The sequence below is a fragment of the Ooceraea biroi genome, chromosome 4 (assembly GCF_003672135.1).
Source record: "Ooceraea biroi isolate clonal line C1 chromosome 4, Obir_v5.4, whole genome shotgun sequence".
Taxonomy (NCBI): domain Eukaryota; kingdom Metazoa; phylum Arthropoda; class Insecta; order Hymenoptera; family Formicidae; genus Ooceraea; species Ooceraea biroi.
In genome coordinates, this window is record NC_039509.1 from 3,397,559 (window position 1) to 3,410,672 (window position 13,114).

General features: G+C 56.9%; 3 protein-coding genes across 3 annotated transcripts; 1 reads left to right on the forward strand and 2 right to left on the reverse strand.

The window, feature by feature from the left end:
• Window positions 1-1,944: 1,944 nt before the first annotated feature.
• Window positions 1,945-3,283, forward strand: LOC113561754. The gene is made up of 2 exons (XM_026968908.1): window positions 1,945-2,715; window positions 2,816-3,283. The coding sequence occupies exons 1-2, from the start codon at window positions 2,167-2,169 to the stop codon at window positions 3,281-3,283; spliced, it is 1,017 nt and encodes a 338-aa protein (XP_026824709.1). The 5' UTR covers window positions 1,945-2,166.
• A 727-nt stretch (window positions 3,284-4,010) lies between these two features.
• LOC113561755 (translation initiation factor IF-2-like) lies at window positions 4,011-4,694 on the reverse strand. Its single transcript, XM_026968909.1, has one exon. It carries the CDS (start codon window positions 4,692-4,694, stop codon window positions 4,011-4,013), a length of 684 nt encoding a protein of 227 aa, XP_026824710.1.
• A 6,196-nt stretch (window positions 4,695-10,890) lies between these two features.
• Window positions 10,891-12,651, reverse strand: LOC113561756. The gene has a single exon (XM_026968910.1). It carries the CDS (start codon window positions 12,649-12,651, stop codon window positions 10,891-10,893), a length of 1,761 nt encoding a protein of 586 aa, XP_026824711.1.
• Between the last annotated feature and the right edge of the window lie 463 nt (window positions 12,652-13,114).

Below are 13,114 nucleotides of genomic sequence, written 5' to 3' on the forward strand. Positions count from 1 at the left end.
CCCGACCCACGGTAATGCCTCCCCACTGCGCGCCACGAACTCCCCGGCCACCAACACTCGGTGGGGAGGGAGCCCGCATTCGACCACAGCTGTCCCTCCTCGCTGTGGGAACCCGGCTAGCCGGGCCGGCCACCGCCGAACTGGGCCGCTGCCCTGCCGGAGGGGGTTAAGGCGGGCGGGCTCCGCTCGCCCCACCACCCCCTTCTTGCCTTTCTTCTTCTTCTTCGCCGTCCCGCCGTGCCTGGTTCCTCCGGTCCTGCTTGGGAGACGGCTCCGCTCCCTCTCTCGCGCCGCGCCTCACCAGGGCGCCACCGCCTCCGCGACGATCCGCGAACCATGTCCCCATGGAGCCATAATTCTGCCTCCCATGGCGACCAGGGGGTCCTCCCTTTCGGCGGGAGGACCTCCCCTCTGCGGGGTGGTCTCGTCCGGAGTCCTGCCTCCGACCGTCGACGGGCTTACCTCGGTCTACGTGTCCCCGAGCCTGAGTCTCGCCGAGTACGAGGGGTTCCTGGACAGGCTGGGGGGGTGCATAGTTCGGCACCCCCGCGGCCTGCTGTTGGTCGCCGGGGACTTCAATGCGAAGTCCGCGCTCTGGGGTTCCGGCGGCCGGACGCGAAGGGCGCGGTGCTGGCGGAATGGGCGGCGGATCTGGGCCTGCAGTTGTTGAACGTGGGCTCGGACAGCACCTGCGTGCGGTGGGCGGGGGAGTCCGTGGTCGATCTGACCTGGGCATCTCCGGCCCTCGCGCGTCGGGTGTCGGGGTGGAGGGTGTTGTCGGGGGTGGAGACGCTGTCAGACCATAGATACATATCTATGGTGGTGTCTCCGCCCCCGCCAACGGGGGACGGGCGGACCCCGACCGCGGAAATGGGCGCTCAAGGGGCTGTCTGGCGACAGACTGGTCGCCGCCCTGCTCGCGTCCACGTAGCCGGAGAGGCCGGAGGGCACGGTGGAGGAGGAGGCCGGCTGGCTCGGGGACATCGTGACGCAGGCGTGCGACTTTGCACTGCCCCTGTCCGGCCGGCCTCGGCGACGGCCCACCTACTGGTGGAGCGCGGGATTAGCGGAGCTGCGGCGCGCATCGGGGCGCGCCTGGCGCCGCTTCTCCCGCGCCCGTCGCCGGGGGACGGCGGCGGAGGTGGACGCGCGCTACGGGGAGCTCCAGGAGAGACGGAGCTCCCTGAGGGCGGCGATCAGGGACGCCAAGGCGAGGGCCTGGGAGGAGCTCCTCCGGTCCGTGGAGGGCGATCCCTGGGGGCGTCCGTACCGGCTCGTGATGGGCAAGTTGCGGCAATGGACGCCCCGGAGACGGAGGAGATGGATCCCCTGGAGCTGCGAGGGGTCCTGGACACCCTCTTCCCGGCGGGAGGCGGGTGCCCGGGGCCCCGGAGTGGATGACCTCCGAACGGCCCCAGGAGATACCGGGGATCGGTCCGGAGGAGTGGACGGGGATCCTGCGCCGGCTGCGGGCCAACGGGCCCCGGGGCCGGACGGGATACCCAGCAGGGTCTGGGCCCTCGCGATGGAGGTCCTGGCCCCGAGAGTGAGGGCGCTCTTCGAGCGGTGCCTGGTGGAGGGGCGCTTCTCCGCGGCTTGGAAGAGGGCCAAGTTGGTCCTCATCCCGAAGGGCGGCGAAGGAGACGCGGCGGCGGTGCGCAAGTTCCGGCTGATATGCTTGCTGGACGAGATCGGCAAGCTGTTCGAGCGGGTGATAGCGGGCCGTCTCGTCCGGCACCTCCCCGGGGGTGCTCCGGGTGAGGAGAAGAGACAGTTCTGCTTCCGGGAGGGCCGCTCCACGGTGGACGCCGTGTTGAGCGTGAGGGCCCTCACGGAGGCCGCTGTCTCGAGGGGGGGAGTTGTGGTGGCGGTGTCGCTAGACATAGTGAACGCCTTCAAATCCCTCCCTTGGGAGTGATAGTGGAGGAGAGGCGCACGCAGCTCCTCCCTCCCTACCTCGCGAGGGTGATCCTGGAGTACTTCCGGGGCAGGTCGCTGGAGTGGGTAGACCGGGACGGGCGCACCAGGACCCGCGAGGTGGAGCGCGGCGTGCCGCAGGGGTCGGTCCTCGGACCGCACCTGTGGAGGCTCGCGTACGAGCGGGTCACGCGCGTCCTTCTGCCGCCCGGCTGTCACGTGAGGTGTTACGCCGACGACACCTGCGTGATGGCCGAGGGTCCGAGCTGGGTGGAAGCGTCCGGCCTGGCGGAGTTGGCGGTGGCGGTGGTGGTCCGCGCCATCAGGGAGGCTGGGCTGGAGGTGGCGCCGCAGAAGACCCAGGTGATGTTCTTTTTCGACCATCGCCGGGGTCTGCCGCCTCCGGCCGAGATCAGAGTCGGCGGGGTCAGCGTCCCGGTGGGGACCAAGATGAAGTATCTTGGCCTCACCCTGGATGGCACCTGGTCCTTCGGGGAACACTTTGGCGGGCTGGCGCCGAGGCTGGAGGGGGCGACCAACGCGCTGAGTCGCCTCCTCCCGAACCTCGGGGGCCCGGAGACGAGGGTGCGCCGCTTGCTGTTGGGAGCGGTGCGGTCGATCGCCCTGTACGGGGCGCCGGTGTGGGCGGAGGACCTCGCGGCCTCCCGGCGGGCCCTCCAGGTGGTGAGGGCGGCCGAGAGGCGGCTGGCCGGGAGGGTCGTGAGGGTCGTGAGGGCGTACCGCACCGTCTCTCACCGAGCGGCGCTGGCCCTGGCGGGCACCCCCCCCCGTGGAGCTGCTGGCGGAGGGACACGCTAACGCGTACCTCCGCCGGCGGGACCTGCGGGAGAGGGGTGTGGTGCTGACGGCCAGGGCAAAGGGGGCCCTGAGGGAGCAGGGGAGGAGGGCGGTGCTGCTGAAGTGGCAGCGGCGACTCGCCGACCCGGACGAGTCGGGTCGGTGGGTCGCCGGGGCCGTCCAGCCCATCCTCTGCGAGTGGGTGGACAGGGGTTGGGGGACGTTGACCTACAGGACGACACAGGTTCTCTCCGGACACGGATGCTTCGGGGAGTTCCTGTGTCGTATCGGGAAGGAGCGCGGACCACACTGCCACCATTGCGGGGCGGAGAGGGACACGGCGGACCACACCCTGGCCGAGTGCGCGGCGTGGGGAGTGGAACGCCGTGTCCTTAAGGACGTAGTGGGGGAGGACCTCTCGCTGCCGACCGTCATGAGGAAGATGGTCGGGAGCGAGAGGAACTGGAGGGCGGTCTCCTCCTTCTGCGAGCAGGTGATGCTGCGGAAGGAGGAGGCCGAACGCGAGCGCCGACCGGGGGTCGGTCGGAGGGGTCCCGGCCACGGATGACGGCGGGGTGGCTGCGGGGCGTCTTAGTGACGCCGGCGGCCCCTTCATCGCGTTCGGGGCGGGAGTGCGAGGAGCCAGGGGGTGGAGACTCGGGAGGGAGGTCGCGGAGACCTCCCTCCGGAGTCGTGGGGAAGGGCCCCGACTCGGGTGGAGTCGGGGCTGCAGGCGCGTGACCCCCGTTGGGGGCAGAGTGTCGGCGGGGCACTTGCCCGGGCGCTCGGGTGACTGGTCGTCGGGGCATCTGCCCGGGCCGTCATCGTCGAGGGGTCCCAGGACTCCTTGACCCCCAACGGGGAGTATCGGGGACGGGTGGGCGAGGGCCGACTTGGGAGCGTCGGCCGTCGCCCTAAAACCTCCCCTCAACAGAGAGGGGAGGTCCCCGCGGAGCGGTGGTCTGCCACACTCCGCGGGTGGGGATTAGGGCCCGAAAGGGCGGCGCACCGGCGCTAGGGACGTACACCGGGCAACGTGGGGCGCGAACGAAGTACCGTTCGGCCGATCTCGCGCCCCATACAGCCGGGGCTGGCAGACGGAGGTAGGTTTAGTTAGTAAGAGTCTCACACTCCCCTCGCACCCCGCCCAAGGAGGAGGAACCCGCTCCGCGTCGGGGACTGCGCGGGAGGCTGCGACCGCCCGAGACACCGACTCCTCCGTGGTCGCGTCGTCCAGTCGCCGGACGCGCAACTCCACCTTCTTGAGGGGTCGGGTGACCCTTACACCCGACCCCTCAAAAACCTTCTCCAAGCGGGAGGTCAGCTCGTCCACCTTGGTGGCGGACTCCGGCCCCGGAATCTCGTAAATGAGGGCTCCCGGTCAGGGCCGTCCTCACTCGCGGCGCGGCGATCCCCAGGGCGTCGATGTCCACTCCCTTCTGCGGCTTCTCCACGGCCCCCTTGTAGTCGCCGTCGGCGGCCGTGATGACGACGGCCGCCGTCTTGGGCGACTTAGGGGGGTTCGGCCTCTTCGCGCCGGGTCGACCGCCGGGCGGGTAGGGTTTGCCCGTCGCGGGTTTGCCCCCCCCGCTGGCCACCCTACATGGGGCGGGTTTGCCCTTACCCGCGGGGGCCGGTGGCTGGGCGGTTGACCTCGCGGCCCTCCTTCCCACCACCTTCGACCACGGCTGCTCCACCTCGCTAGCTGGAACCCGGCTAGCCGGGCCAGCCACCGCCGAACCGGGCCGCTGCTCTGCCGGAGGGGGGCTGAGGGCTGGCGGGACTCCGCCCGCCCCACCACCACCCTTCTTCCTCTTCCTCTTCCTCCTCTTCTTCGCGGTGTCGACGCCCGTCTCCTTCGGTCCAGCCTGCCGGGGCTCCGCTCTCTCTCCCACGGTGCGCCTCACCAAGGGTGCCACCGCCTCCGCGACGATCCGCGAGACCATGGTCCCCATGGAGGCCATAATTCTGGCCTCCATGGCGACCAGGAAGTCCTCCCTTTCGGCGGGAGGACCTCCCCCCTTCCGCGGGGTGGTCTCGGTCCGGAGTCCTGCTTCCGACGTCGCCGAGCTCCTCGGCGGAGTCACCAGCCTCCGCCCCCTGACGCGCAGGACGGGGAGTCAGCCACCCGCTGGCTCTCCCCCCCGGCCCCCGCGGTCGCCCGTCCCATGAGGGAGATGGTGTCCCTTAATTCGCGCACCTGCGACTTGAGGGACTCCACCTCCCCCCTCAGGGCGGCGTTCTCCTTGCTGAGAGAAGGGGCTCCAGCGCCCCTCCTCTCAGCAGTGACGGTGAGCGCCGTCCGGATGCCCGCCGCGGCCTCCTTCAGGGCCCTGACATAGGGGCCCTGTAGGTGGCCCGAGTTCCTGGCGACCTTCACCACGGTTTCGAGGTGCTCCATCACCCGAGCCGTGATGTCGGGTGACGGGCACTCCCGAAAGCGCTCGACCTGGACTTCCCAGGAGTCGCGCTCCCTCTTGTCGGCTGGCGACGGAATGGAGGCGAGGGCTTCCTTCTCCCGCTCCCACTCCCTCGACAGCCGCTCCTCCTCCCTGGCGGCGCGCTTGGCCTCTGCCAGGCCGACGTACTCCCCGGTGGTAGGGGGCCTCCCGCGCTTGCGCTTCTTGCCGGGCTCGCTCGTCGACGCGTCGGTGTCGACGTCCCCCGGCAGGGACGCCACGTCGCACGTGGTGGAGGCAGCCGAGTCCCGGGAACTGTCCCGGCTCACCCGACCGGCCCGACTGTCGGATCGCGCGCTCGAACCTCCCCTCCTCGCCATTTGGTGGGTCCGCGGCCGTCGCGTGCCCTCGCGGCTGCCGTCGGCCGCGGAGGAGGAGGCGACCGCCGGGTCCAAGATGGCCCTCAGCGAGATCCTCTCCTTCACGTCCGACACCAGGACCACCTCCCGAGACGACTCCCACGCCTTCCCATCCACGCCGTCCGGCGCCTCCGCGCCCGTCTTCCCCCCCTTTTTCCCCAAAGAAAATGCAGTATCCATAGCGCAGTTTTGAATTCCTCGGGTTCGGCCATCATGGCGTCCCCACCGCAGTGGGGAACCTTCCCCCGGTAAATTTTCCCTAATGAAGTGTGGGACAGCCGAGAGGCGGTTTTCGGGTGGCCAACCCTAGTCCCACCGAAAGCCGAAAGAGAGTGGGGTTACCGGTGAAGCCGGCCCCGATACAAAATTTTGGGGCTTTACGTCCGGCGACGCCATGCAGGCCCCGATCTGAACGGGGTCCTACACGGCCCCGACCCGGACGACTCCAGTGCACTCACCACCGCCTGACAGCCACGCGGTTATGGGGAGACAGTGGCCGAGTGCTCCCCCGCTCCCCCGCCTGGCACCGACGCTTCAACCCCCGCATTGGCTCCGATTCTCCGGCCGCCGCCGACGGCGCCCCACCACAGGGCGCCCCCGCCGGGCCGGTCGCCAGGGGCAAGCCCCCAGCGGTCGAACCAGCCGGCTCCCACGTTCCGCATTCGCCCCGAGACGCCGGGCGCACTGCCCGACCCCCCGGGGAGAAGAGGCCTGGTACCTGGCCGGCAACGAGCGGCACGGTCGGGGGGCTTACTACTCCCCCCTTGGCTAGTCTGCGGGGAATATCCACAGCGGGCCGACCGGGGCCCAATCATTCATACACTCATACCGTGACTCGGGTGCCCCCGGGAACGTCAATTCCCGTACCTGCTACACCGTAGCAGGCCCCTGAGGGGAACCTTTTTTTTTTTTGTTTCGGAGGAGGAACTCGTCATGGGTCCCCTCGCTCCCCTTGGGCGGGGTGCGAGGAGAGTGTGAGACTCTTACTAAACCTACCTCAGTCTGCCAACCCTGGCTGTATGGGGCGCGAGATCGGCCAAACGGCACTTCGTTCGCGCCCCACGTCTCCCCGACCTCCCCCCAGAGTCTTCGCCCCTGCTGCTCGCTGTACCGTCCCGGATTCGATGAGGGAGCCGCCGGCGTCACTAAGACCTAACCTAACCTAACCTAACCTAACCTTTTTCTTTTTTTTTTGGTTAGACGATGGAAGCTTTATGACCATCCCTCCGGGTCCGGTGACCCTTCGGGGGTGTCCGGGGACTTCCTCTAGGACGCGAGTCGGCCGAAGCCCGATTCCTCGCCAACCAGAGTATACCCCGGTAAACCACCGTCACTGGCCTGCCCAAGGTTCAAGGCCCCGAGAGCGCCGCCGAGGCAACGCCCCCGGAGGGCCCCCTCCCCTCGGTACGCGTTTCGCTGAGGTCGCACTGAAGGCAACCCTCAACAGTCCCGCGTTGGGCCTTACCCCCCTGTAGCAGAGTGAGGCCAGCCATCGCTCCACCACGACCTTCCATTCGAAGGATTTGTGACCTCCAGCTAATTCATCCGGATTAGCCAAAGGTCGTCCCACCCCGAGGAGAGGTAAACCCACCCCACGAACCCCAACGCGGCCGGCTCTCGCTCCCCCAGCCCACACAAGAGCAGACCCCGGCACGGTCAATGTAGCGCTTCCGGGTCCACCCTCTTCCGGCCAAAGGACAATCACCGTAAGGATGGAAGGTGATAGGCAAGGGAAAGGGAAAGGAAAGGTAAAGGAAAGGTAAGGTAAGGTAAGTATATATAGACAACAACACAGGTAAGTATACATAAACTATTGCAGATATATAAGTGTTCATTCCCAACAAATAGCTGATAGTGTTTTAGTTTTAAAGTCTAAATATCTGTTTTCTTTTATTTTCAGGTTTTTATCCAGTCTATTAGATGCTGTAGTGATTTCGGTGCGTAAAGGATTTCCAGGTAGGTATTCTATTGTATTAGTGTATATGACATGTATTGATATTAATATTTCTTTTTCTTTTTGTTTCAGGTGCAGATCCAGTCAACTGATGTTCAGGTGAGGTAAGTAGTAAAAACACAAAAATGCCTATTGTAATTAAAACAAGGGTTTTCTTTCTATTTCAGGGATAGGACCAATTAGGATATATGTATGTAGACAGGAACAAAAACACTAACTTCCATCCTCCGCTCTTTCTATATGACAGCTTGTCGATGTCAATCCTCATTTTATCCGTTATCCCGTAACTCTCTCTCTCGTCTTCTTTCCTCCTCTTCCTTTTTCCTCATCACATCCGATGCAAAGTCGCTGAACGCCTTCCATTTCTCTTCTTTTTCTAAAATTTCTTCTATTATGTTTCCTAGAGTAATCGGTCCTTCTATTTTCCTTCTAAGTTCTCTTCGTTCATTTACCCATGCTGTACATATTTCGATTGTGTGTTGTGCCGTATCCATCGGGGATAGGCAATGGTAGCACTTAGCAGTTCTGCTCTTCCCTATTTTCGCTCGAAATTCGCCAAACGACCCATGACCTGTAATGATTTGGGTCATGTGAAAGGTTAAATTTCCATGTTCTCGCCCAATCCATTCTTCAAACCGCGGGAGGATCGCTTCCCTTACGCGTTTACCCGGTAGATTATCACCTTCTAGTCTCTCTTTCCATTTCCTAATTAGCCTATTTTCTTCCTGTTTCTTAATAGTATTTATTGCTCGGGTAGTTAACACATTTCCTCTTGATAATATTTCTTGCTTCCTGTTATAAACTGCCTTCATTTTGTTTGCCGCTAGGTCCACCGGTGGGAGGCCCGCTAGAATCTCCGCCGCTTCGTACGAAACTGTTCGGTAAGCACTAATAACTCTTAATGCTATTTTTCTTTGTAATTTGCGTACCGCGTTTTTCGCCTTTTTGTTTTCTTCCAGTTCCTCCGACCAAATTGGAGCTCCGTATAATAAAATCGCGTAGATTGTATTCGCGTAGAGTTTTCGTTTTTTATCGTTCGGACCTCGTAGATTTCGCATTAGACTCGCTAGCCGAAACGCAACCGCATTCGTCTTATCAAGTACGACATTAAAGTGCTGTGTAAATGACCAAAACGGATCTATTGTCACGCCTAGGTATTTTATGCCTACATTATTGCACTCTAACCTCTCATTATCTATAGATATAAACACTTTTTTCTTCCATTTTCTCTGTACGCTCGGGGGGAAAACCATCGCTTCTGATTTATTCGCAGATATATCTAAACCTAGCGATCGTATTTTCCTTACAATACTACTAATGACTAGATTCATCTTATATGTCGCCTCGCGTATATCAGTACCTACTGTAATTACAAATGTATCATCTGCATAACAGGTAAGGTAAGCGTCCTCTATCAGTCTCATATTCGTAACCTCTTCATAAACAAGATCCCATAATCGTGGACCAACTATAGAACCCTGCGGGACCCCTCTTTCCGCCTGGTAACGCTGTATATTCCCCTCTTCGTCTATCCACACTAACATACGATTACTTAAATAGCTTTTTATTAACTTATTCAGGTATAGCGGGAATCCTCTTTTTATCATCATTTCATTTATTTTAGGCCATGGAATAGAATTAAACGCATTCTTAATATCAATGCTACACGCTACGCAAAAATTTCCATTATTCGTTTCTCTTACTATCACCTTTTTTACCGCTGATAATGCATCGATTGTAGATCTGCCTTTAATAAAGCCGTATTGATTACGCGACATTTGCGGCCCTTTTTCCTCAATATACGTGTCCATTCGGTGTAGGATAATTCTCTCCATAAGCTTCGCAATTTCGTTTATTATACACAGCGGTCTATAAGATGATGGCTCACCATCCGGTTTACCTGGCTTTTTTATCAGTACCAGTCGAGACGTCTTCCACCTATCCGGTATGACACATTCGCGCAGACACGTGTTAAAAATATCCAATAATAATTCCGGTGCCAGACTAGCCACTTTTCCTATTGTTATATTACTAATTCCGTCCGGTCCCGGTGCAGGTCTTCCTTTGGACATCATTAGTTTCGCAACTAGATTAAGTTTATCCGAGTCTATTACTTTAACTTCCTCTTCATCATTAGTGTTATCTCCTCTCTCCAATAAATTATCACGGACATCACAATGTAATAAATTAGCCTGGACATCACGAGGTAATAAATTAACACTTATATCACGAGGAAATAAAACGTTTAAAATCCTATTTACATTCCGTACATCAATTGTTTCACAGGCATTTCTTACATTCGTCAGTTTATTCAAAACAATAAGATACGGTTTCCCCCATGGGTCTTTTTCCAGAGTGTCTAGCAACTCCTCCCATGCTTTCTGTTTGGCTACCTCTATTTCCTTCCTTAACGTCTTCCTCTCCGTCCTATATACCTGTAAGGCTTCCTCAAAAACCTCCGCACTGACTCTTTCCTTTTTTTTCTTCGTCCTAAGGAATTTCCTTCTTGCTTTAATACATCTTTTTCTTTGTAGGTCCACCACCGGGTTCCACCAGTAGACGGCTCTCTTCGGGGTTCCTTTCACGCGCTTCATCGAGTCATCGTTTATCTTGGTAAGTATATTTTCTATTTCTTTACTTCCTATTTCCGTGTTTCTAAATTCTTCTTTTTTGTTCCAGGTTCTTCGAAGGATGCTCTCCTCCATCTGGTCCGGGTCCATCGTCTTATATCTCCATCGAGGTAAGTATTTCATTCTATTAGCATTTATTCTTTTGCATCTCTCATCTCCCTTATCCAATACATAGGTAATAGCTCTGTGATCCGATAACGTTTCAGTTTCCTCTTCAACCTTCCATTCCGTTATTCTTCCGGTTAGATCCGTCGTATACCAAGACAAGTCAATCACAGAATCTCCTCTTCCACGTTCGAACGTTGACACGTTGCCCTCATTCAATAGACTCAGATTAAGGCTGGCTGCCCATTCTTCCACTAAATATCCTTTAGCGTTTGTAAATTTTGATCCCCATAGGCTAGAGTGTGCGTTAAAATCTCCAGCAATAATTATCGATCTGTTATTATGTACAATTATTTCGTCATATAGTTTATCTAAGATTTCCTCGTATCGCGCGACATTTAGATTAGGACTAATATAGACACTTATTAAAATTATTTTCAGACATTCGACAATTACGTAACATTTACCTTTCTTTAAAAATTTCGTGTTAACTGTATTCGCGTTATATAAGATCGCTGCTCTTTTATCGTCATCAGAGTAAAAATTACTTCCGCGTACATTATATGGTTCTGATAAAATAGCTATATCCGTTTTGGTCTCGATAACTATTCTATTTAACAAATCTTGCGCCGCTCGATTATGATTGACATTGAGTTGTAGTATTTTCATTATTCGGTTCGATAATTTCTACCCTCCGCGTAGTTCCTTTCCGTTGTAGCATTTTTCTTCGTATTTTGCGTGCATATTAGACTTCCTATCCTATGATTAACGTCTTTCCCGTTTCGCTTACACGCTGGACAGTGTGGTTTGTTTGTACATTCGGCTGCCTTGTGGTTGTTTTCACCACATTTAAAACATGCTCCCATTCTATCTATTTCACTCGTACATCTTTCCCTTACATGTCCCGCTTCCAAACACTTAAAACATCGTATCGGTCGCGCTTCTATCATCTCAACCCTCGCGCTAGTCCATCCGATCCTTATCCTGCCAATCCTCACTACTTCCGTAGCAACCTCCAAAGGACAGAGTACCCAGATGATCCCTGTACCCATCCTTGTCCTGGCTATCCTACCCGTTTTAATATCACTGTGCTCTCCTTTTCCAAACTTTTCAATTGCCTGTCGCACATCTTCCTCCGTGGTATCCTCGTCTAAGCCTATAATTCTAATTTCCGCCTTCTTTGTTGGCCTCCTTATATGCACCTGTGATTCCGCAAACACTCCTTTCAGCTTCGCCGCCAATTCATCTGCTTTCGCCTTGTTATTTTCCCCAGCGATTTCAATTAGCGTAGCTCCAGTTGCTGTTCTCCTAGTTTTCATCTCTTCAATCCCTAGCTCCTCCAACGACACTCCTTTTTTAGCCATTTTCAGGATGTCTGCTCCTGTAATTCCTGCCTTCACACCCGATAACCAGACTGCCTCTGTTTTCGGTGGTCTTCTCCGCGTTATCCTTCTCTTCTCTTCCTTATTCGGGGTCCAGCTATCCTGCTTTCCTCTTACGTTAGCCTCTCTCATTCTTCTTCCCTTATTCCTTCTATTTTCCACCACTGTCCACTCATTAGAGTTTCTCAGCGGTGGAAAGTGGTCCTCTAAACCTCCATCCGTTGATTCATCCTCGGTTCGTGGGATCGATTGTGCCCATGTTCGCGTCCTTGTACTCCTTGTCCGCTGTGGTAAGGGGGTTTCCTCCGTCGTCGATTCGTCTCCTTGTTTCCTCATCCTCCGTAACTCCTTTCTTTGGGAAATCAACTCCTCAATTTGTTCCGTCAGTGCTCTATCCTTTTCCTGTTGAGGATCTATGATTCTGACTGCCCTCTTGGACTTATCCATCTCTCGAATCCTTATATCTGTCCTTTTTCCTGTCCCTTTCTCGCCTCTCGTTAACGGGGGTTTCACCCGTTCATCCATTCCTTTCTCAGGAATCGAGTCATCCCTACCAACATCCTCTCCTCTTTCTATCCTGCCACTCCATCCTTTCCTCACTTCTTCCCCGAGGTGTTTGTTCTCGTCTATTAATCGTTTGTTTGTCTCGTGTAACCTACCAATCGTTGTTACTAATTCAATATTTGTTTTTTTCAGGTTCCCTGTCTCCGCTCGCAGTGTCACTATCTCCTTCTCTCTGTCGTCGTTGGATAGCCGCTCCTGGGTCTCTACACATTTTTGGGTAAGTCCGCTAGCTGCTGTTTTTAGCCTGGTAAGTAGCTCCTTCATGTCACCACTAATTTTCCCTTGTAGGCCTTTCTCCCGTAGTCTCAGCTCGTCCAGTTCCCCTATCCATTCCAGCATTTGTGACCCTATACTGACCGATGAATCCCCTAAGAACTCCGTTTTTGTGTCTCGTATAACCGTTCCTACAGATTCATCCGATCCTTCTGATTCCTCAGAGGTCCTGTCCTTTCGTTTTTGGCCGCGTTCCATCTCGTAGTCCATGTCGTCATCATCTATTTCAATCAGATCAACGCTCTCCTTTCCTTTCGTTTTCTTATCTTTATCCTTATCCTACATCCTAAGCGTATCCGCCAGGATTTTATCCACAATCGTGTCCTTAGGCAAGCCAGTCGTATAATCAGCAGATCCAGAGCCCTCCTTCATTCGTCCCGCTCCTTCCCTGTTGATCTTCGCAGTCGCTTTTACTGCCACAGACCCCGCGGAGCAATCTGTGGTCTGCCCGTCGCCAGTTAACGATCGGGGGGGAGCCAGGCAGCCATCACCCCTCCCGGACCGGTCCTCATCTTTCCGAATAGATGAAGTCGAATTATCCTTTTTCGTGCCTTTCATCATATTCAGAAATTTTTGGGGGTTGTCGTCAAGGGACCCCCACCCTCTACGTTTCCTAACGGATATCTATGATGTCATTTCCCTGTTAACCTACTCAAAGTAGCTCCCCGTTCTC